Source organism: Rhinatrema bivittatum, chromosome 13 (assembly GCF_901001135.1).
Source record: "Rhinatrema bivittatum chromosome 13, aRhiBiv1.1, whole genome shotgun sequence".
In the NCBI taxonomy this organism is placed as follows: Eukaryota; Metazoa; Chordata; class Amphibia; order Gymnophiona; family Rhinatrematidae; genus Rhinatrema; species Rhinatrema bivittatum.
In genome coordinates, this window is record NC_042627.1 from 49,362,032 (window position 1) to 49,386,597 (window position 24,566).

Here is a 24,566-nt window from a genome sequence, read left to right on the forward strand (position 1 = left end):
ACGGACCACCTTTTCCTCCTTCACAGCGGGAAGAGACAAGAGGAAGCGGCCTCGCGGGCAACCATCGCCCGCTGGATCAAGGAAGTCATCAAGGCGGCCTACGTAGGAGCTGGCAAGCCACCACCTCTCCAGGTCAAGGCCCATTCTACCAGAGCCCAGGCAGTATCCTGGGCAGAAACTAGAATGCTGTCACCTGCCGAGATCTGCAGGGCGGCTGCATGATCCTCCATCCATACCTTCTCCAGATTCTACCGTCTAGACATTCAGACTCGGGAGGCCACGGCATTTGCAAGGGCAATACTAAGTGGGTCACGGGCAGTCTCCCACCCGGTTCGGGAGTAGCTTTTATACATCCCATTGATCCTGAGTCCATCTGCTACACGCTAGGAAATGGAGAAATTACTTACCTAATAATTTCGTTTTCCTTAGTGTAGACAGATGGACTCGGCATCCCACCCTTGGCTGCCGTCTCACATGGTCTTTCAAATGATTCAAGGGTAAGCCATGTTTTCACTTACCTAGGGCATCCACCCTGCCGAGTGTCGACGCTTTCCGGTTGAGTACACTGGCGGTCTCTAGCTATAGTCAATCAACCAGTTCAAATTAATCAAGTTTTAACGTTTTAACCAAGTTATGAAGTTATCCAAATTGTTAAGTTAATCAGTCAGTCACACATATATCCACAATGCTTTTCGAGGAGAATACTGAAGAGCTGCACTTCCTGCAGGGGTATATGTACTAGGGGCTGACGTCAGATTGAAATCTGATCTGTCTCCAACTGCTAGCAGGAGTATACTATACCCATTGGTCCTGAGTCCATCTGTCTACACTAAGGAAAAAGAAATTATCAGGTAAGTAATTTCTTCTTTAGAAAAGGTACAGAGTAGAGCAACACAAATGATAAAAGGGGATGGAAAGATTAAAGATTAAAACAGGTTACGGCTCTTCTGCTTGGAGAAGAGACAACTAGGAAGGGGATATGATAGAAGTTTATATGATAGAAGTTTATAAAATCATGAGTGGAGTGGACAGGTAAATAGGGCATAGTTATTTACGCTATCAAATAGTTCTAAGACTAGGGGACACTTCATGAAATTAACTGGTTTCAGATTTAAAACACTTTTTACAGGTTTGTTTTTTTTTTCACTTGATACATAAGGCATGGAATTTGTTGCTGGAGGATGTGGTCAAAGCATCTAGCATAGCTGGGTTTAAAAGGGATTTGGGCAAGTTTCTGGAGAAGTCCACAAACAATTATTAGCCAGGTGGACTTAGAGAAAGCCACAGCCTAAACCTGGGAGTGAGCAACAAGGAATTTGGGATCTATTGGGTGACCCAGATTGGCCACTGTTGGATACAGGATGCAGGGTTCTATGGACCTTATGTCTGACACAGTATGGTACAGCTGCTCTTATAAAATTTCTCAGATACTCCTCGCCCTCTACCCCAATTACGCAGAATATGAAATCTCTTGATATAACTTTTTGGGTGAAGTGTATTAAGGTTTTTGGTTTTGTATGTTTCCTTGTTTCCATGATCTCAAGCTAGAAGCTTCCTACCCCTTGTACATTTGGCCCTTTGTGTTTAGTTTCCTATTTTAGATCTAGAGGATCCAAATTTAGTATGTTAATTCAGAATGGATACTTCTTTCCTTTTCCCATTCCCATTATTGATTTTTAAATTTAGTACATGAAAGCACAACCAACAGTTACTATCATAGTGTGACAAGGAATAATATCTAAAATTAGTAAAATGTTAAATAATATATAAATGTCATTATCTGTTGCACTAAAAGTGATCATCTGTAAATATATATTGAAACTTGATAGGTGGATTTTGTCACAGGTTAAAATGAAAATATGTATATACACTTGTGTGTATCTTTTTATATATGTTTTGCTTTCTATATATGGTTTGCTTACAGTGATCTATATTTCATGTGTTAAATAATCTTTTTGTCTTTGGCATATGATTCTGATGTATCCATGTACTTTGAGTGACTTGTATCAAAATGACACATTTTGATCTTAATGTGCCCTGTGAATGACAGAACAGCCATAAGACTTGGCTCAGGTGCCATGCTTTCTTCTGTTTGAAGGTACAGTACTCTCTTTTCCCATGGCCTAAAATACTGTTTCCCTAGCTAAGTATTGCTGCGTGTTCCCTTGTATTTTTCCCCTGTTTTTTTCAGTTTAAGGAAATTTAAATATTTTTGAAAGTAGGCCAGAACTTTTTTGAGGTTAACTAATAAAGGTTTCAGGGATCTGGTATGTACTGCCCCAAGCATGTGGGAGCTTTGATAGAACAGCAACGCTGAGAGGGTGTTCTTGTAGGCGTGATTGACTATGCACATTAAAGCTATAGGAGTTTTCTTGCAGACTAAGAACCTGTGGTCCACTTTCAAAGAGAATTAAATTTCCTTAAGTTTAAAATAAAATAAATAAAGGAAGCCTTTTGGTAACAAACAGTATTGGAGGAAGAGGTTCGGGGAGTGGGTGATTATATTACTCAATTTTGACTTCAAAAAGTGTTTGGTAATAACTGGTTTCTTTTTCTAAATATTTTCAGGTGTCCCCATTTCCTCCACTCTCGGAATATGCTCCACCACCAAATCCAAGTTCAGACCATCTTGTAGCTGCGAATCCTTTTGATGATAATTATAATACTGCATCATACAAACCACTTCCTTCAGGAAACCCTTATTTTAGCAATCCAGGCTATCCAGGTGTTGGGGGTTATAATACTTTCAGAATGGCGCCTAGAATGTCGTCCCCATATCGTGGCCCATATTCACTCAGAAACCCATCACATCCATTTCCTCACAACCCAGGGGTAATAGGTTTTAATCGACCCCCCAACTTCAATTTTGCTCCACATGAGAATTCCAGTTTTGGAAATCAGCCAATGTTTAATAGTAGCATTGGTCAAAATATTAATATGCCAAATCATTATTTTAGACCAAGTCCTGGTGAGAACTACAACCCCATGCCACCACAACATTCAAGCCAAACATCCAATTCTGATACGACATCCAACTTTGGGCCAAGCAACAATCTAAATTTCAACCCACAATTAGAATCAAACTATTCTTTTATTCAATCACAAAATACTTATAATCAGCCCAGAACATCCACTCAAAAACAAGACTTTAATCAAGGAACAAATAAAACTTCTAATCAGAACTCTGCTACACATCAACGCTGTCATAACTCTGAAGATATGAGTCAAGAAAATGTCGACTTAAAAAATATTAGTAGGAGCAATGCAGTAAATCAAGATAATACCCACCCCAACAGTGCTGATAATGTCAATGGTAGCCATGCAAATGGCACACGAAATAAATCTCATCAGGCCAGAGGTTCTGCTGAAAGGATCGCTTCTGAAAAGAGCAACAAAATGCCTCTGCATCGCAGTCGGCGTGGTCATTCTTCTTCTGACCCAGTCTATCCATGTGGAATTTGTACAAATGAAGTCAATGACGATCAAGATGCCATCTTGTGTGAGGCCTCTTGCCAAAAATGGTTTCATCGGATCTGTACAGGCATGACTGAAACGGCTTATGGCCTTCTCACAGCAGAAGCCTCAGCAGTATGGGGTTGTGATACTTGTATGTCAAACAAGGATGTCCAGTTAATGCGCACTAGGGAAACAGCAGTACCATCTACTTTGAATATTGATGGGTGATGGCAATGGGTATTGAAGAAAAGCAGCCACATTCTTATGCATGACCGAGGTAAAACTGGTGATCAGAAATCTCATATTTCTGTAGACAATCAAGTGCTTTTTGTGTTTTGTTTTTTTTTTAATATTTGAATAACTTGTCATGGATAAACTTACATTATGGTCGGTCCTTTTGCCCTTTATCTTTTTGTGTACCTGTGTGGATTGAAATTGTAACTAGGTTGTGGTGCACTAAAAGCTAATGCTGACATTTTGAATGATCTAAAACTATACACTTAAATTTAGATGTGTTGCTAGAATGATATGTGGCTATATATGTCTCAGAAGGTTGGCGTCTATTTTAATGCCACATACTCTGTGCAGAGTTAAAATGTGAATCAAGCATGCAACCAACTGGCACTTAGAAATAAAAAGGTACGATGGTGATCTAACTTTCCTGGTTTGTACAACACTTTGTAATAACCAGGATTTGTTTAAATGGTGGCTGAAATCTCCCTCTCCCTACATTATTGCACTCACATCTTCCCAACCTCAAGGTACTTTTTTATGCTCCATTTGTGGTGGCAGGGGCATGATGAATTACAGAGGAGGAGAAAGAGGGAAGAGGAGAAGCTGATAGCCATATGATTGGATCCATTTTCAGATCATCTGTAAACAGTTTTAGTTTTATAGAACAGGAAAATTTAAAATGCCAGGTGATTCCTTTTCTAGAAGTGCTGCTGCTTTAAGTGCAGATTTCTGAAGGTGACCAGGAAACAGCTAGGTGTGAACTTGGAAAGAATGGAATTTACCAAATTTCACTTATTCAGTTTTCTATTGAAAAGGATGATGAAAGGGGAGTTATTGGTACCTAATAGTATAATTTAGGGTTCAATGGTCTGCTTAAAGGGCCCAGTGTAATAAGGTGTGCTCAGCAGAATGCACAGTTTTACCTGCAGTTGTGCACATGTTTTCTGTACTCCTGATGCAGCAAGGAGTTTTTTGCACAAAAAATGTGTACATAAAACTGCCTAGTACTTAGCATGGGATTTCCATGCAAGGATGCTAACGAAGGCATTGTTTACCCCCAACCAGTGCAGAGAGGTGTGCTGGCTTAACTCACATTTCCTTTTTTCCTCCTTGACCAGACTTTAAACTTGGGATTTTCTTGTTCCTCAGCTGCCCGAGACAGAGGGCACAGCCCTTTCATGACCTCATTCTTGGCCATAAATGGGGAGTGGTCATAGGCTCTTGTCAGTAGTCTTTGTCTCCTGCAGCTGTGGATAAGTGTAGATGGATTTCTCAAATTCCTCTGTCAGGGTGCGGCCTTGGTCTTGTAGAGCTCACTTAGCTCCTGGGGCAACTCCTCTATGGGCTACTTTCCCCAGTGAATTTGCCTCCAGGAAGGATCTTGATGATTGCCTACTAGGATCCCTTATAGGGGGAACCTCATGCTTTAAGGAGTAGAGGGCCCTGGAGGACCTGGCCCTATTTAAAAAAAACAAAACAAACAAACTATATAGGAAGATCAGTTTGCCTTCTCTCCTCCTCGCCCCCTCCAGTCTTGGCTCGCCTGTCTTTTTCCTCCCAGTGTTTGTACAGCAGAATAAAGCAAAAAAGAAAAAAAAAAAGAGAGAGAACAATTGGGTAGGGGAACTTCTGCAAGTAATGAGACCACGACCTACTGTTTACAATTACTCACCTGGAGGTGGTGAGTACCATGGGGACCTTGTAGGGGAATTGGGAGTGGAAGAAGCATGCTGAAGTCAATGCTTGGCTCCAGAGCTCCTCCAGTGCAGTGGGCAGCTTTGGGGGGGGGGGGGGGGGGGGGGGGCAAGAAATGCTGCATGGCCACAGATGTTTGGCATGTGGCTCTAAAAAGATCACAGTGTTGCTGGCTCCTTTGACCTGGCATGCAATGGGGGCCCCCGACCCTGCCTCCCTAGATAGACCCTGCGAAGGCCCCACAGGAAGGGATTGGGCCACCAGCTGACTTGGCCCCAACTACTTTGGGGGAGGAAGAGCAGCTGCATCTAGGACAGCCAGGCCTAGCAACATCCCTGGAGGAAGGGAATTCCAGGGAAGGGCTTTGAGTTAGATTTGAACACCCGGGGCAGGGGCCGAATGGAATTCGTTCTGGAGTTTGTACTATTAATGCTCCAGGCTTTCTGCGCTATGCAGAAACCTGGCTTTACTGCTAGTTCGAGATCCCCAGACCATGGACTGATGGAAGGAAAGAGGGCAATATCTAAACACTGTTAGGGCCAAAGCATCACCAGCATTAACAGCCACCTGGATTCTGGAGAAGACTGGTCTGTGGGTGAATTGGAGCCTAGAATGCCTCCAAGCACACAGGAAGAGGGCAGAGCTCTTCGGAGAATAATTCCTCAATCATGAGGCTGTTTTGGAAAGAGGAGCTTTTAGCCCTCATTTCCAGTGTGCAGGTGGCCCTGAAGATTTCAGGCACCAAAGTTAGAAGATCCTGTGGAAGGTGATCCCATCCTTCAGGGAATAAGGAGGCCTCAAAACCCTTTTCCCTACGCAAAGCTCTAAGATGGTACTGGCGAAGTGGGATGCCCCATAAGTGAGGCTCAGAGGAAGCAGGGTGATGGGAAGGTTATATTCTCTCTCTGGAGGAAAAAAACAAGCTATTTTGGATCCCATGGTTTGATGCACTGATGTCAGCGGCAACCTGTAGAACCACCTTGCTGGTGAAGGGAAGTACAACCCTAAAGGAACTGCAGGACAGGAAGACTGAAACAATCCTAAAACAGGCCTTTTCCACATAGGCCGTTGCAATCCAGGTATTGAATTTTGGATGCTATGTAGTCCAAGCAGCCTTATGCTAGATTCAGCAGTTACCCAGAAGTGAAGAAACTGCATGCCCAGAGTCGGCAGTTGCATTTTTGGCAGACATGCTCTATGATATGATTAAGCTATCCTCTAGATTGGTCGTCTCTGGAGTGGCAATCAGAAGACAACTCTGGATCTGGAATTGGGCAGTAGAGACTCACCCAAGATATGCCTTTGTAAGCTTCTTTTTAGAGGGGGCTACTATTTGAAGAAGATCTAGAAATGTTTGTAAAGGATTTGAGCAATCTAAGCCCAAAGACTCTCGAAGGATAGAGGCCGGTCAAGTACACGAGGGCTTAGAAGACAGCATCTCAGTTATCAATGCAGGGGAAAAGCATCAGTTCTAACGCCCCAGACATGATGTGGAGTAAGACCCATTCCTTTTCAGGATCCAAAAGGCCTAGGAGAGGCCAACCTGCTGCAGCAGGAAGCGGTTGCCCTCCACAATGATATCCAATGGATCCCTCAGGCAATAATAAGCATCCCATACTATTGAGGGTTTTGTGTTTCCCATACTACCTTGTGTGAAGAGTCTAGGGATCTGGATTGACTCGTGTCTTTTCTACACCAGATTGCCACTGTCACTAAGTTAGGATTTTTTAAGCTAATTGTTTTGTGTGACACTGGTTCAGACCTTCCAGGAACTACTTTAGAACACTGGTCCAGGCCTTCCAGGAACTACCATCAGAGCCAGAACTCAGAGGCCTGCTAATAACAGGAAAGAGCAGGAGGGATCATATTACCCCTGTGCTGGCTGACCTCCATTGGATGACTGTTCACTATCGAGTAATATTTAAAATCACAATGCTGGTACACAAACTACTCAAACTCAACTCTTTATTTTGGACTAATGCCTTTCTTCAAGTTTATAATCCTAGATGATTAAGATCTTTCCAGAGAGGCCTCTTCGATATCCCCTCTATGAGACAAGATTGGCTTAGTCGATATTCATGAATACACCTTCTCAATCTCTGCTCCCACTATAAGGAATTCCCCCCCCCCCCCCCCCAGAAGTTTTATGCCTGATGGACTGCTTGAAAACATTTAAATCAATGTTAAAAATATTTTTATTCAAACAGGCTTTTGATTAAGGAAACCAAACTTTGATGTATTCTAAGATTCAGTTCATGCAGAGATGTACTGTTGTGTCTTTTGTTTGCAGATTATGTATGTGATGTAAATGGCTTAGTACTTTAAGCGATAATTAAATAGTAATAGGCCAGAGCCTATCACTGTTTTAAGCAGAGTGGACCCAGATTACTAAGGATCTTGGATATAGTTTTAAGGGATTATCAAGTGAAATCTCCCCAGTATCAAATGCCTTTATGATTTTCCCCTGCATATCTCAAATCAAAAGAGAGGACGTAAGAGTTGCCCTTTAAATATTATGGGACTCAGAGGCCATAGTCCCAGTCCCTCCCCAAGAAAGGGGACAAGGAATCTACTCAATGTATTTTGTAGCCCCAAAGAAGGGTTAGAACCTTTCATCTCACTTCAGAATGGAGATTCTCAGCTCCTTCATGGTGGCAGTAAGAAAAGGAGAGTTTTTGTCATTATTGGATCTAGCTGAAGCCTTTATCTATATACCTGTCAGAGCTTCTTATCAAAGTTGTCTTTGTTTTTGCATAGTTCCAGGCCTTCTTTCGGACTTGCATTTGCCCCAAGGGTCTTTACCAAGGTCATGGTAGTAATGGCTGTAGTTCTTCGCAAATAACACGGTAACATAGTAATGACAACAGAAAAGGATTGCCCAGCAAGCTTCTTATGGTAGTATCTACCGTGCCATGTAGGTCACCCCAAATTTCTCTTAAGGGTAGTCTGTGCAGTTACTCCAATCCTTATGATAAGGGTAGTAATATGTACAATAAAAAAAAACAAGCAACTGTTAAATCCATAAAAAATTACTGCTTGCAACATTTTTACTGTATGAGGAGCCTTTCTGAAAATTCCAGCAATGCTGACTTGCTTTGCTTTTGGACTTGGCCATAGAAGCAGTCCTATGCTTTTTCCCTTATGTCTGTATATCAGTACCCTGAGACTGTAAAGGTCAGGGCCAGTGTTGGTTGCCATCTGAATCCAATTCCCCTTTTTCTCCCCCTGCCGTCAGAGCAGAAAGTGATGTTGCAGTTGCGACAAAAGTATCAAGGCTTATTGGTTGAGGGTAGTAATCCCCATGCTTCTGCAAAGGGTAATAACTGTTGCACTGAGAGGGTTACCACCGCACACATTTCTTCATTTCTGTGCTCTAGCCTTTAGAGACCCACACGTACGAATGCCTACCTCAGTTTTTTTATTATTTATTTATGAATGTCAAACCTGTACACCGTTATGAACTAATGATTTTCACATGGAATGACGGTATATAAAACACACAAATAAAATAAGTTATCCCATGCCCCTTTGAATTCTTTGACTTTTTTCGTCTTGACCACCTCTTCCGGAAGGGAATTTAAAGCATCCAGCACCCTCTCCGTGATGAAATGTTTCCTGACGTTGGTTTTGAGTCGTCGTTTCCCCCCCCACCCCCCCAAGTTTCATTTCATGACCCTAGTTCTACTGTTTCCTTTCCAATGGAAAAGGTTTGTGTATAATTACAAATTTTCAGGTATTTGAAGGTCTGTATCATATCTCCCCTGCACCTCCTCCTTTTCCAGGGTTTACATATTTAGGTCCTTCAGCTTCTCCTCAAAAGTGATTTGATAGAGACCTCACACCATTTTGGTTGCCCTTCTCTGGACCGCTTCCATTCTGTTTCTATTCCTTTTTGAGATATGATTTCCAGAACTGAACACAGTACTCCAGGTGAGACCTCCTGTATGAGGAGATTATCACCTTCTTTTTCTTATGTTATTCCTCTATGCAGCCCAGCATTATTCTGGCTTTAGCTATCGCCTTGTCACATTGCTGTCTTCAGATTGCTAGACACGATCACCCCAAGGTCTCTCTCTTGGTCCGTGTACAACAGTTTTTTACCCCCATCACATACAGCTCTTTTGGATTACTGCATCCCAGATGCATGTTACTATGTTATATTTGTGCCATTAGCTCAGTTACAGTGGTACTGGCATGGGATAATGGTGCATCCTTATTTGGACAATTGGCTCATCAGGGCAAAAACAGCCCAGGTGAAACGACAGGCTTCAGCCACAGTAGTCCAGCTTCTAGAAAGACTGGGCTGGCTGGTAAACCATGCCATAAGAACTCTCACAGTCCTTTCAATTTTTAGATGCTCTCTTTGACACAGTAGAAAGGCATGTGACCCTTCTCTCTAAGAGGATCACAAACATAATGGGCAAGTAAGGATATTCCACACTCTAGAGGTGCTCAGAGTATTAGATTATTTCCAGCTATTGCGGCTAATGACAACTGCCATAGACCTAGTTCAGTGGGCCAGGGTGCACATGTGCCCAGTAGTGTTTTTGCTGCTAGAACACTGGTCTCCAACTTCCCAGGACTATGAGCATTGCCTCCTGGTTTCCTGGATGGCGGAAAAGTGTCTGGACTGATGCCTGAATTCCTTTAGTCTTGTAAATAGGGTAGACTTGGAGCTGCCCCACTGGATTGTTCTAACCACAGACACCAGCATGATAGGGTGGGGAGCATATTACCAGCGCCATACAGCCCAAGGGAACCTGTTGGAGCAGGAATCCTGAGGGTAAATAAGTTAGAGATAAAGGGCTATCCGATTAGAACTTCAGACCTTTCTACCAAGGGTAAGAGGAAGGCAGTCTCTCAGACAGTGCCACTGCAGTAGATTATGTAAACAAGCAAGGGGTACAAGCAGCCCTAGGCTTGTGGAAGAAACCTTCCATATAGGGGATATAGAACAGGCAAACATCAAAAGTTTGGAATAGTCTGAAGTTACAATAATTAGGTGAAAACCAGGTTAAAATGGGCCCCAAATTTGAAATGCCCTGGCCCTGATGGATTGCCCAACTTTTGGCTCAAATATTTGATTCCTCTATCAATATCTGGTTAACAGCAAAAACCAATTGATCAAAAAGCCAAAATTAATTCTACAATGGCTAATAACAAGGCGAACCCATCTCTTGCCAAAGGAAGAGCCAAGTAATGTCCCCAAAATACTATTGACCAGTAACCTGCTTGCCTACAATCTATAAGCTGTTCACTGCAGTCGATGCAGATAGAATATATCACTACATCGATTCTAATAAAATCTCAGTAATAGGTCAGAAAGGTAACGAGAGGAGCATAAGAAACAAAAGACTATCTGATGTTGAATAAAGCTATTATGGCCGGCTGTATGCATAGTCGAAAACTAAGTATAGTATAGATTGATTATAAGAGAGCCTTTGATAGCATCCCACACTCCTGAATAATAAAATGCCTTGATATATACAAATTGAATCCTGTACTTTTTGAGTACATCAAGTTCACCATGAAAAGGAATATTTCAGGGAGATTGTCACTGCTTTTATTTTGTTTGGCATTAAGCCCGCTGAGTGCTCTCATTAACTCCTTGAGTTACGGCAGTAGCCTTAATCCTAGAGAGGTAAATATTCAAAACTAAATATTTAGATGGCTAACTTGCCATTTAGATGGATAATTTGTGAGTTATCCATCTAAATGGCTTTGAATATTGACCTCAGAATGATCAATCCCCTTCGAAGATATCTCACTGTTGATGATCTGAAACTCTACAGTTCTTGTGATGCTCATTTAGCAGAACGTCGTGTAGTGAAGAATTTCTCAGATGACATCAGGATGACATTTGGCTTGGACAAATGTGCTCAGGCAACTTTCTTTAAAGGAAAATTAAGCAAAACTGAAAACATCTCCCTGACTGAAGATTGCAATATAAAAGAACTTCATCAGGAAAGTGTATATAAAAATCTAGGAGTAGAGAAAGGTGGAAAAATTCAGCATAAAGCATTGAGAGAAAAGATGAGTAAAGAGTCCTATAGGAGAATGAAGCTGATATTGAAGAGCATAGTTCCCTCTGAGTGCATCAGCTCATACATTTTGGAGCATCGCTCAGTTTTTACATGGTCACTCAAATTTTTCTTGGTGCTATATATTTAGAAATGCAACGCTAATATTGCTACTCAAATTGTTGGTTTAAAAATGCTGTTGCTCACACAAAAAAAATGTATGCATACCTAGTCACTCCTTGGAGGAAACGTGAGTGCTTTAACAGCACGAAATAAGGTACAAGCTATTAATGCAGGAAGTGCAAGCTGGTTATCATACAGTTTTGGAATAGTAGACAAGCCTCAAATACCTTGAAGAATTGGATATAAAAACAAGAAAGCTGCCCCATGCCAATCAGGTAATTTATAAGAGCCAGTGCATGCTGAGACTGTACATCCCTAGGGTTGAATATGGTTTGGATCTTTGAAATTGATTAGACCTATAGAGTTTCCATAATAGGCCTTAAGGCATACTTAATGGCATCAACAGACCTAAATGCTAAAATAGTACGGGAGTACAAAAACGATCAACTATCCTGTGGCAGTCCTTAAGCTAGGACAGTCATTTTGGAGAATAGAGGGAATGACTGAAGATCCACCAGTATACAAAAGGTAAAAAGGCTTCAGAATTAGCAAGATGAGAAAAAACTAAAGAATCAGATCAGCAAAGACAGAAAGATAATTGACACAAGCATAAGTACAGTGGGAAGTATAGAGAACTATTTCAGCAACCCCACATGGATCAAGATTTTACACAATGTTGGAGAAGAGGTGAATTCAAACCTATGGATTAAAGATTGGTATTTGCAGCACAGGATAGTGGTCTGTGGATCCAATGGTTCTCAGCTAGCATAGAAAAGACTGGTAAAACGGACAAATGCAGATTTGTGCAACAGAACTGGAAACGGTTACATATCTTGTCATAAGATGAGATGTGCTGAGATCAGAAGGCCTGCATACAGAGCACAATAACATAGCACAGCTTATACACTGGAAGCTGTGTAAAAACATAATACTGATGTACTAAACAAACATTGAGAGCACAACTCTAATAGAAAAGAACAAAGTTGTGATCACCTGGGACATTCCTAGTCCCACCAGCAGGAAGATCGATGCGTGAAAACTAGGTATGGTAGTGAAGGAGAAGACCATAAGAATGGCATTGCTGTTAGAGGTTTCAGTACCCAGTCAATATTCTGTAGATCAAATGGAGAAAGCCTAGATACTTAAGAACCAAGAGATGTAATCAGAGACCAAGAAAATGTGGCATAAAGATATAGAAATAGACCCAATTATATTAAGTGTCACTGGTCTGATTAAGAAGAATTTTCAAGTGCATCTTGATATGTTGTCTGTTAAGATTACACCTTATGAACTCCAGAAGGAGGCTCTCTTTGATACAATGCAAATGTTAAAAAGGGCGTTAACAGTAAGTTTGAGAAACTGAGATCATCTCTAACATGCCATAGCTTAGGAATGAGAATCATTCCTGTCAAGGTATGCGCAAAATAAACCCATTTGGAGAAACTGTCCCAACAGAACTGGTCAGAGGAGGAATCCATATGGTCAATGAACAGATTAGAGACAAGGGCTATCAGATTAGAATGTCAGACCTTTCTGCCAAGGGTAAAGAGGAAGGCAGTCAGAATTTTCTCTTAGTGCAACTACAGTAGCTTATGTAAACAAGCTAGACCAGTCTAGGCCACAAGTAGTATGCCTGAGGTATCCAGCTCTCTCACTCTCTCTCCCCTCCCTTTTCTTCACTCTCCCTTCCCCCCCTTTTCACTCTCCCTTGAGGGACAATTTTTTTTTTTTTACATGAAAAAAAAAGGGCTATGTAAAAGGAGGCCTTGTCTGGTTTGCTTTGACAGAAGGCTACTGGCAAGGGTCTACAACCACTCCCCCTTTATGGCTGAGAATGAGGTCATGAAGGGAGTGTGTCCTCTGTCTCCGGCAGATGAGGAGGATAGAAATCCCAAGCAGGACTCAAGGAAAGAAAATTATCAGGACCCATTTTTATCTTTCTTAGCACTGGAAATTTTACTTCTGGTCTAAAAGGTGGAGTAAAGTTTCCAGCACTAGCATTAATCTAAAGGCAGAAGCAGGAGTTCTGGTGCTGGGACCTGTAATTGGGATTTATGTGGAGAAAACATGTTTTTCTCACACACAAGCATGTTTATTGCACATGACTTATGTGCACAAAAGGTTTTCTGCATTGAAAGCATTTATGTATGCATAAATCGTGTGCATGTAATTCTTATATGTGCACAGAACATGATGCATAGAAATCCCATTCAAGACGCCTCCCTCCCTCTGAGTTAAAATGTGCAATCAGCCTTTACTATGCACATTTGAACTCTGGTTTGTGAACACATTTTTAACTCCTGTTTTAATTTTTTTAGCACCTGTGTTAAGCTGCACTGAATTTCAGTACGTAGTCTCAACACAGGGTTACATTGGCCCCATAGTGTATTAAAGCAGGCAAGTATACTGTATTGTGTTCCTCAGAACTGCTACTTTTATATTTTTATTAAAGTATATCATACTTGAATGGAAGAGAGGAATGGAAGAAATACTCATATGTTTAAAATGTCATAGAGCATCTAAATCTTGTAGCTTCTTGCAGTTTCACCCTCTTTATAAGGTTTATGTTCATTAGATGAGTTTTCCTACTTTTTTTTATATTTCATCCCTGAAGATACAGTAACAAATGATGCGGCTGTAGAGAGGGAGGAGCTAAAAAGTTGAAGGTTTTTTTTTCCTTTTTGTATTCTTGGCATTTTCTTGCTTTTCCTTTGGGATTCCAGTTCATTTGACCCCAGCCTTTGTTGGGCTACGGTGCCATGAGACTTCATTTGTAAAGATTTGGAGTATTTTCCCTATTATAACCTTCCCTGCTCCTGCCATTTCAGCAATAAAGAATTTAAGAACATATGATACGCCATGTTGGGTCAAACCATGGGTGCATCGAGCCCAGCATCCTGTCTCTGCCCAGATCATTCGGAGATACCCAGCAGATCCCAAAGTATAGATTGATTCCTTGTTGTTCACTCGTAGTGATAAGCAATGGCTTTCCCCAAGTCCACTTGGCGAATAATTGTTTACAGACTTTTCCTCTAGGAACTTGTCCCAAGCCCCTTTTAAATCCTGCTATGCTAGATGCCTTGATCACATCCTCTGGCAACAAATTCCACCACTTAATTGAGTGAAAAAATACTTTCTGCAATTTTTTTTTAAATTTGTTACCTGCTAGTTTCATGTTGGCCCTGGTACTATTTGAAAGAGTAAATAACTGTTCCTTACTTGTTTCACTCCACTCATGATTTTACAGACCTGACATATCGCTCCTCCGTCATCTCTTCTCCAAGCTGAAGACCTTAACTTGGTTTGCCTTTCTTCATAAGGAAGCTGTTCCAGTCCCTTTATCACTTTTATTGCCCTTCTCTGTACCTTTTCTAGTTCTGCTTTATTTTTCTTGAATAGTTCTATCATTTTGTCTTTCTGACTGCCGCCACACACTGAACTGAGGATTTCAATGTTTTGTCCACAGTGACTCCATAAGAATTGCCATACTGGGTCAGACAGAGTCCATCTAACCCAGTATCCTGTTTCCAGCGGTGGACAATCCAGGTCACAAGTGTGAGGATCTCAGTAAAAAACACAATACTCAGTAGCTATGCTGTTCAGTATGCTCTAATGGAAGAAACAAAGTTTCTGCAAGACAACTATTAATGTTGATCAAAGATGTGGTTTCCCTTACTGGGTACCACAAGCAAAAGAGCCCACAAAGTTTAAAAACAGACCATCGCAGCCCTGTTTACACCCCAGCACTTGAAAAGAGGTTGTGCCAGTAGGGAAGGCCTTACTGGCTAAACAACTGAATAAGTAGGGTGAGTCTTTCTATGACCAATGAGCATCTGGCTGGGTGTGATCCAGCCCATCATTCCTGAAGAAATTAAGTGTGGTTAGTTCCTTCCCAATTCTCCACAGGTAACACAGCATACATAAAGTGCTTCCACTGACCAGCACCACAGCTGGTGGTTCAAATCCCCAGCCCGTTACAGTAAGTGCCTGGTAAGAACCCAAACAGTAAATAGATCCATACTGCTATTGCACAGTGATAACTAATGGCTGTTCCCTAAAGGGCAGAGTTTTAAAGCCCTGCATGCGTAAATCTGGGCCTTTACGTGCGCCAGGCAAATCCTCCAAGAGGCCCGGCCATGCATGTAAAGGCGGAGATGCACTCAAGTGCTGGGCCTCTTGGAAGGGGTGGGCATGTTTTGGGGAGGGCGGTCCAGGATAGCGCCATTATTCGCAGTCCTGGAGCCTTGTGCGGCTGCTGGCGTGCGCAAGTTACTTCAGGTCAAAGAATTTAAAATTGCTTTTTAGAGGGTGGGGAAGAGAGGGGAAGGGGAAAGGAGGATAGGGTAGGAAAGTTCCCTCCTAGTCCGTTCCCAAATTGGAGCGGTCTGGGAGGGAACTGGGGAAGGCCCTGATGCGTCGACGCGCGAATATAGCAAAAATTAACCTCCCCTTGTGCACGCCACCCCTACTTTTGTATATAAAATCGTGTGTCCAGGTGTGTGCGCCGGGTAGCACGCGCAGTTTTTTAATATCTACCCCCAAGTCTACTTGCTTAATAACAGTTTATGGACTTTTCAGGAACTTGTCCAAACCTTTTTTTAAACCCAGCTATGCTAACTGCCTTAACCACATACTCTGGCAACAAATTCCAAAGCTTAATTGTGCATTGAGTGAAAAAGAGTGTTCTCCGATTTGCTTTGCATATGCTACATACTAATTTCATGGAGTGTCCCCTAGTCTTTGTATTTTTTACCCATTCTTTCCACTCATGATTTTATAGACCTCTTATATTCCCCCCCCCCCCCCTTCGACTGTCTCTCCAAGCTGAACAGCCCTAACCTATTTAGCCTTTCCTCATAGGAGAGCCATTCCTTCCCCTTTATCATTTTGGTTGCTCTTCTCTGTACCTTTTCCAATGCAACTATATCTTTTTTTTGTGACATGGCGACCAGAACTGCACATGGTACTCTAGGTGCAAACCTCACCATGGAACAATACAGAGGCATTATGACATATTTTATTCTCCATTCTTTTCCTAATAATTTGTAACATTTTGTTTTTTTGACCTCTCTTGCACACTGAACCAAGGATTTCAAAGTATTGTCCACTGTGATGCCCACATCCTTTTCCTGGATGGTAACACTTAATATGGAACTTAACATTGTGTTACTTTTCCCCACATCTGGATGCTCAGTCTTCCAGTGTTGCAAGGTCCTCCTGCAATTTTTCAGATCCTGCTTGTGATTTAACTCGTAATAATTTTGTGTTTGCAAATTTGATTAGCTCACTCCAAGATCCTTTTCCTGGGTGGCAACTCCTAAGGTGGAACCCAACATTGTGGTCCTAGGGTTAAGATGAATTTTCCCTGTGTGCATCACTCTGCACTCATTCATATTAAATTTAGATGTCCAGTTCCCCAGTCTCACAAGGTCCTTCTACAATTCCTCACTGTCTGTGTTTTAACCTCTTTGAATATTTTTGTGTCATCCACAAATGTGATCATTTCACAGCAGTTAACGATACACTCGAAATGACAGAGACTCCGTCCCCTCTTTCCCCAAGAGCTATGAATACTACCGCTGCAGTATCCCTAGCCCTATCTGGCCCCAGGAGCAACAGCTGGGCTCAGAAATTAAATACTGGTCTTCTGCATGTGGTACGTTTGTGTTCATAGTGTAAATTGTAAATTCACAAAACTGATGTATTTCAGTTTGTGCATTAAAACAGGGATGGGCAAGTCTGGTTCTCGGCCCCAAACCAAGTCGGGTTTTCAGGATATCCCTAATGAATATTCATGAAATAGATATGCACACAACTGAGGCAGAGTGCATACAAATTTCTCTCATGCATATGAAAACCCGACGCTTGCAGCCCACTAGGACTGGGATTGTCTACCCCTGCAAAATCTGCTTTGTTTTGTGATCTTTATACTGTTGCAGCTTTTGGTACAGTGACAGCAATTTGCAACTTTTTATAATACACTACTCCATTTTCTGAATTTTCTATTTATATAGCGCAAAAAAGTTTTTAGACCAATAACTGGTTTGCCCTTTAATAGGGTTTTCTGTTATGTGTTCACCAGAAATATGAGATTTAATTGACATTTATGTGTTTGGAAATGTAAATATTTGTTTGGCACCAGATGACAAATGATTTGTTGAATAAACAAATTTAGTTTTGGGATGGGGAACAATAGATTCCTTGTGCTCCTTTGGGCCTTCAGCTCATTAAGGACTAGGGCTAAGATCTGGCACCACTAGCTTTCATTTGCAACTACCCAGAGATTTTTCCTCTATTTTATATCCTTTTCCCAAGTTGTCTAGCCTCAGTTATCAAAGTGACAGTCTTTGGCTAGGGGCCATGCACTAGGGCTCATTCCAGGGCCTGAAATTGGAGCCTTGGCACAGTAACCTTAATGCCATACCCCAGAGGTCTCTAGCATCTCTGGCCAGCCCAGGGAACAGAAGACCAAATCTAAGAATTGAATCCAGGTCAACCTCTTGGCAGTGCGCACTGAGCCGCTAAGCTGGTCCACAGAAATTCTTAATATTTTCTTCTGTTTGTTCTTCAAAATATGAGCCTGCTTGTTATTGGTTCCTCTGATTTCTCTCTTCCTCTTATTTCTGGGTTTCCTTTCATGTAACATTTAATTGTTGTATATTCTACTTCAGACATTTTTAGAATGAAAATCGTGCACCTTGTTTTCAAAATGTAGGTATACAAAATCTCCACCAATAATCCATTTGCCAGCTGTTCACGTTTTTCATACTTTGTCATGCCTAAGTGGAGTTCTGATAATACCTGGTCCTGCTCCATCTGTACAAGTGTACTTAAATTCAGAAGAGTGGATGTCTCTCCTGGTGGGTTTTACTCAAAAGGGAATTTTCCCTGTTTTGTCTTTATGGAAAAATATTTATTGAATAAGGACCAGTGAGTGAGTGAAGTTTTCAAATTCTGTGAATACATACACATACATAAATATATATATATATATATATATATATATATATATATATATAGTAATAGTCTGAACAAAAAAAGAGGGCTGTTGACTTTAATTACAATTTGCAGTTTTTTTGGTCTTCCTCAGTGGTCTCTGCCATGTTTCAGTTCAGGGGAATCTTTCACCAGTCTGAGGGGTGCTTCCTTTAAGATGCACTCTGTGCTGCTTAGGAGCAGCAGTCTTCCCTTCCTCTCCGATCCTGAGTACACCATTTCTGTGGCTTACGTAAGCCCAGCTGGTCCTGATGGTTGTGGGGCAACTACATTATCTAAAGTGTTGCTGGCACTGCTTGAGTTGAGTAAAGCTATCAGGTTATATCTCTATGAACACTATTAATAATGCATTATTCTTCATAGTTACAGGAGTGGCAAATATTTAATAGTAGAAAAAGACTATGGTTTGAAACAAAACCTACAGATTTGGCTGCAGTAGATAGTGACTGATTAATCAATACCTCTTACCAAGTTCTAAAGTCTCTCTTCCCCCCCCCCCCCCCAAAAAAAAAAAGAAACAAAAAGTTAGCAATAACTTCTCCCTGGTTACTATTTGAATTCTGTAAGTGTAGAGAGCAGTGGTGATACAGTAGAGGTCAGATCTCTGGATCAGTCTGTAAAATATATTCTCTTCTGTACTTTTGGTGATATTTTTTTTAGATCATGGGAAGAAAAATGAGTATGCGAGATGTTTTGTTTATAGTGCTGAAAGATTTTAATGTATAAAGAAATAGTTGAAGTAGTTGAAAGTCAAGGGCGATTTCTTTATTTGGGCTTGAGAATATTAAAGTTATTGGAATTGCTGCTTTTCATATTTCTTATTCTAGCATTGACATTAGTTATGTCTGACATTGGTTTCCATAAGTATGTGTGTATATAAATATATATATTTGCCTGTAAGTTAGTATATATGTAATTTTTTTTTATAAAAGTCATGCTTCTTTGTAATATGTAACTCAAATGACTGTTCATATTAAAACTAGTCATTCCTTATGTACTGCTTACATATACCTGTTCTGGGATATTAGTTCAGTACTCTTATACAACTTTAAGTGTGTTCCACATTGGTGACCTGTACATTTTTTGGGGGTTTTCAATTAAAGCACGTCTGAAGTAACACACATTATTGCTGTGGTCTGTGACAAAGTTAATGTATGTAATTCAAATTGGAGAAAAACATTTGTAGACTTTGTCCAACTTGAACTTCAATAGCTAGGTATTAAATTACTGTGTAATAAGTAAGACCAAATGCTGGTGTGTTTTGTACAACTCCTAGAGACAATTAAATTCTGTTGGTAGATTTATAATGAGTGAGATCATCTTGCAAAGGAATGTAAACAAATTGACTGCTCATTTTTCTGGGTTTATTTTAATTACTAGAAGTATGAAGTGCCACTCAGTTTTTCCTATGCTGAGCAAGAAGGTGGAAAATGAGGACTGGGAATTATGCCGGGGTGTCCAAGTAGAAGGTTCGGTACCAGAGATGAGCCTGGGCCAGTCCCAAATTCTGCAGGACCAAGACAAAATTCTGTATTTATAGAATTGTAATGAAAATCAGTAAAAATAGAATGATAGTTTTTAGAAAACCTAGTGGTTTGTTTTTGTTTTTTTGAGAAAATCATTTTAACTGAAAATGAAGCCCTATCCACAGCTTCCCTTTACCATTAATAGTTCTGCTTATAACTTGGATATTTCACCTCCCTTGATGCCAGACTGCCATACATGCAATTTCTCAAGCATCTAATAATCAAATGGCATCAATACTTGCATTTTAAGGTTAGAAAAACTGCTCTTTGACATGTGAATAACTGAGTAACATGGGCTAAGTGAGTCATCAGTCACAGATAAAATACATGTCTGCTGATTTACTCTTAAATTAATAAAGATTTTAAATTTAATTAAAATCTATGTAAAAATTGTAGACCTTGCCTCATAAATCCAGTCTCCTCAAACTTGTAGGGTACAGTGTAAGGGCGGGCTTGGTGTATGGAGGTAACCATTTGTAGTAGAAGTCTTATAGGGCAACTTGGTGATGGCAAAAAGGTACGGTAATTGCTGCTTCTATGTTACCAAACTCTTCTCTGTGTGAATAGGGAAAAGCCTGGCAAGGATCTCTTCAGTGCACCCAAGGGCATCACTTTATTACAATGTACCTTTGAAAAAGAGATGATCTTTTGCACCAAGATGCCCTCTGACTGCTGAGAAGCCCATGGAGGAGTTATTTCCAGGAGTATATAGCTCCTTCAGAGGTTCTGCAGAGAGCTGAGAGTCTCTGCCAGAAAGGAAGCCCAGAATTTCTTAGTCTGTACCAATCATTGGATCTCGGAGAAAATAGCTTGTAATATTAGTTCTTTTCCTAGATTTAGGGTGCATATTGTATTTTAGTATCCAACCTCCAGGAAGCATTTCAAGTTTGCTTTTTGAGTCTGGAAAGTTCAAAATGTCTCTATGAAATAATTTTCTCTTTGTTCAAATCACTTTTTCTTTTTTTAAACTGGATGGCATTGTGTGCACATTTAGAGACATGACTTTTCATTAAAAAGCAACTGACCAGTTTAGCCTCTTGTAACAGTTCAGATCCATGTTTTTGAATAATGAAAGTGAGTTTGAAATCATTCTCATACATACTGTAACCAAAAGTGGTATCTGTATGTATAGGATTCCAGGGAGTTGATGAACCAATGAAACCCAATTGGTGTCCTGTCACATTAGGGTAACCAATGCATGGGGATTTTTAAAAAATATAAGTAAATCTTTCTGGATTAAAGTTGAGACTGTATGATGTATGTATATGTCTACTATAGCCAAGTCATAATTAAATTGTTCATTATAAAGGATAGTTGTGTATAGTAATGTCTCTTATCATAGCCACATCAGTGAAGGTAGGTGATGGATGTGACTTTCTTAAACAATACATGTTGCATTATTTTGCTTCAGGATTTTAAATAATAAATCTAAACTTTTGGAAAAAAAAAGCCTAATCTTTAATGCCTCATATGTTTCCCCTTTTTTTCCTAAAAATAAGAATGGAGCTGAAAAAGAATGCTGGTGTCTGGGAAGTTTATTTCCTTTGTGCTGTAATACTATATTTTGTAATTTCTCTGTCATGATCAGATTTTCTTTTAGCACTTTGGATTGTAGCTTTCAGTCTAGGATGAATGAAAAACAGTTTTTGATAATCTGTATTTAAAGTATCTTTGAGAAGTAGTATCATCTGTCTTAGGTCTTGCGGAATGATGAACGCGCAGGTAAAGGGGGGGAAGAAGGGGGCGGTCGGGCGATAGCCTGCAGCGATGCTGCACACAATCGCGGGCATAGCGCCATCGTAAAAGGTGATAATATTTTCTGTTCTACTGCCGGCGATAATGTTCTAAACATTGCCAGCAGCGGTGCCACTGGCCAATTTCCCTAATCCCCTCCCTGACTCCTCCCCTCCACCTAATTTGAATGCTACCACTGCGATAAGGCCCTAATGCATGCGATAATGGCCATTCGCGGGTTGGAAACAGTGATGATGCTGGTAACTTTTTTTTTCCCTTTAACATGCATTGCAGTAAATGTTTTTGGGAGATTAGAAGGGATAAAAACTTGTATTTTCTGTTCCTAATGAGGAAGGTCTGAGACTCCCAAAGAAAGTCAGGAGTAGCAACTCAATATCTTCTCATGATAAAGGGAATTAAGTAGCATGTCATATGAAAAGACTGAATAAAAAAAACTATAACATTTATTCATTGGGCTGTCTGCAAAATGCCTGCATGATGCATCTGTGCTTCTCAACCTTTTATTATTTCTGGGCATACTTTTTTTCAAGTTTGCTTGATCCTTATTACATTCCAAACCAAAACTTGCAGTCATTGGCTGGTCACTTGACTGTGAGAACATACTTTTAACTAAATTAGACAATTATTTTTTTAAACATACCTCCACCTTTCTCCTTCCCTCCCTGGATAATCACATTCCCTGCAGCCTACATTCCTCACTGCTATTAAATTCTCTAACAGTATACTTTAGGAAAGAGGTGGTCAAACTATGATCCACAGGCAACATCTGACCCATGACAGGCTTCTAGGCTGTGATAGTGAGAGCCTTTTACTTCTGCCTGGAAATGATGAAAGCAATCTGGAGATGATTGAATTACAGGCCCGATGAAAGTCTGCTGTGTATCTCTGCTGGAACTTGGAGCACCCTCTTCCCCCCCCCCCCCCCAACCCAATATGCCTCTTTGTCTGGAACTCAGAGGACCCAAGCCAGTTTATCCGGCCCTCTTTGTTTCAAGCATGGTAAGGTGAATGGAATGTAAACTTTTATTTTAAAATATTTTTAAGGTAATTTAATTATGAATGTTGTTTAAAGATGTGTGAATGGATAGTAGTTAAGGTTGAAGCTTTGGCGACTGGTTCTACGGACAAGTTTCATATTTTGTGCTAATTCAACCACTTTGGATGGTCCTTGACTGTTACTCTTCCATCTTTTATACAAGCCCTTAACTTTTCCTCCTGATGTCACCTTGTCTTTTTCCGTGGCCCTGCTTTCTCTCACCTACAGATGGGGAATATTTTACAGAAAATGTTTTCTGTATTGAATTATGTTGTGTAATAGTGAGTCAAAATTGTGGTAACAAAGAACAATTAAACTTCTTTCACCTAACCATTCATACTCTGGTGGGTTTTTATCTGTGTTCTTTCATTCCTTTTTCTCTTGAAATTTCATTCCTTTACTATTGTCACCTCTTTCCCCTTTAATATCATCTAGGTCTCTTCCCCCAAATTAACCAACCTCCATTTTCCAAGCATGTAGATAGATGGACTCAAGACCAGTGGGTTATGCACCTCTGCCAGCAGATGGAGGAGCAAGCTGATGTCACTGCAGGAGTATTTATACTGTGACAGCCCGCCAGTATTCTCTGTCTCCAGCAGATGGTGGACATGCATCTCCCTATGGGGATTGCTTCAGATTTTTGAAGGAGAATTTTAAAAAAAAGTCAGTGTAAAGGGGTTTTGTAGGACTTCCTCCAGTCTTCTTGCTCAGCGCACCATTCCAACTTTTGTTCCTGCTCCCGTGGGGTTTAAGGGAACTGGGCAGCTTGGTAGGTTGAGCAGCCAGGGTGGGCTAGGCCCTGCTGTTAGACTTTTTTCCTCATGCCACGTGGTAGGTCACGGTGGTGTTTTCATGGGCTTTTGTGAATGTTTGACTGCCCTGTACAGGAATGTCGGTGTGAGCAGTGTGTCAGGCTCTGCATAATATTGTGCACTCAGTTTTGGGCGCACATATTTAAGCATGTCGGTGGTGTGTCCAGAGTTTGGCGCACTGTTTGTGCATTTGTTTTTTTGTGGTGCTTGATGTTGGGGTGCCTAATTTTTGCATGTGTAAATTTTGTGAGCTTGAAATTTTTCAGTGCGAGCCAGCTGGATGTACATTCTCAGTTGACTGATGAACTAATGGCACTGGTGAACAAAAAACCTGTTGCCTGTCATATTCGGGCATCTCAACCTGAAGTGCCCTCTAACGTGTCAGCGCTCCTTAGAGGCTCAGGGAGGATTGTCTTCCTCTGAATTTGCTAAGCCTGGTACTTCCCAGCCTAATCGTGGTCTGGCTAAGCATTTTTCTGGAGGTACACTGGACCTTAGAACTCCCTTAACTGATTCCTCCTAAGGAGATGGCAACTGAGTGGGCCCTGCTCCAGTTCCTTCTGGTTTTGGCCTGGATCCTTCTGCCTTTTCTTGGGTAAAGTGTGTGTTTTATTTTTTTCCCCAAGGTCTGAAATTCTTTAAGTGCAGTCCTCCGCTTCAGCTAACCTGTCAGGGTCAGATCCTCAGCAGGTGACCCCCTCTCCCTCTTCCAGTCCTATGTTTAAGCTCATAAGCACACCTCGGTTAGCTGTGGATATTCCAGACAGGAACCTGGATGGCACTGATGATGTGGCATATCCTGACTCCCTGGAAGATGGGGGAAATTCCTCTGGGACTGGAACCTTATCGGACCATGTTACGGTTCTTTCATAGAGATGAACTGATGGCACTGATTTCCCAGACCTTGAAGATG

The 24,566-nt window shown here is 41.0% G+C and overlaps 1 protein-coding gene across 2 annotated transcripts in view; it reads left to right on the top strand.

The window, feature by feature from the left end:
* The window catches only part of PYGO1 (pygopus family PHD finger 1), a 51,346-nt gene extending 29,841 nt beyond the window's left edge, over positions 1–21,505 (top strand). The window contains exons 3-4 of one of the 2 annotated variants that reach the window (XM_029575041.1): positions 2,569–3,733; positions 19,905–21,505. In XM_029575041.1, the coding sequence (XP_029430901.1) occupies positions 2,569–3,684 (1,116 nt within the window). In that variant the 3' untranslated portion in view covers positions 3,685–3,733; positions 19,905–21,505. Of the gene's footprint in view, positions 1–2,568; positions 4,113–19,904 lie in introns of those variants that run through there. The other variant, XM_029575040.1, reaches the window with a different exon arrangement.
* The last annotated feature ends 3,061 nt before the right edge of the window (positions 21,506–24,566 follow it).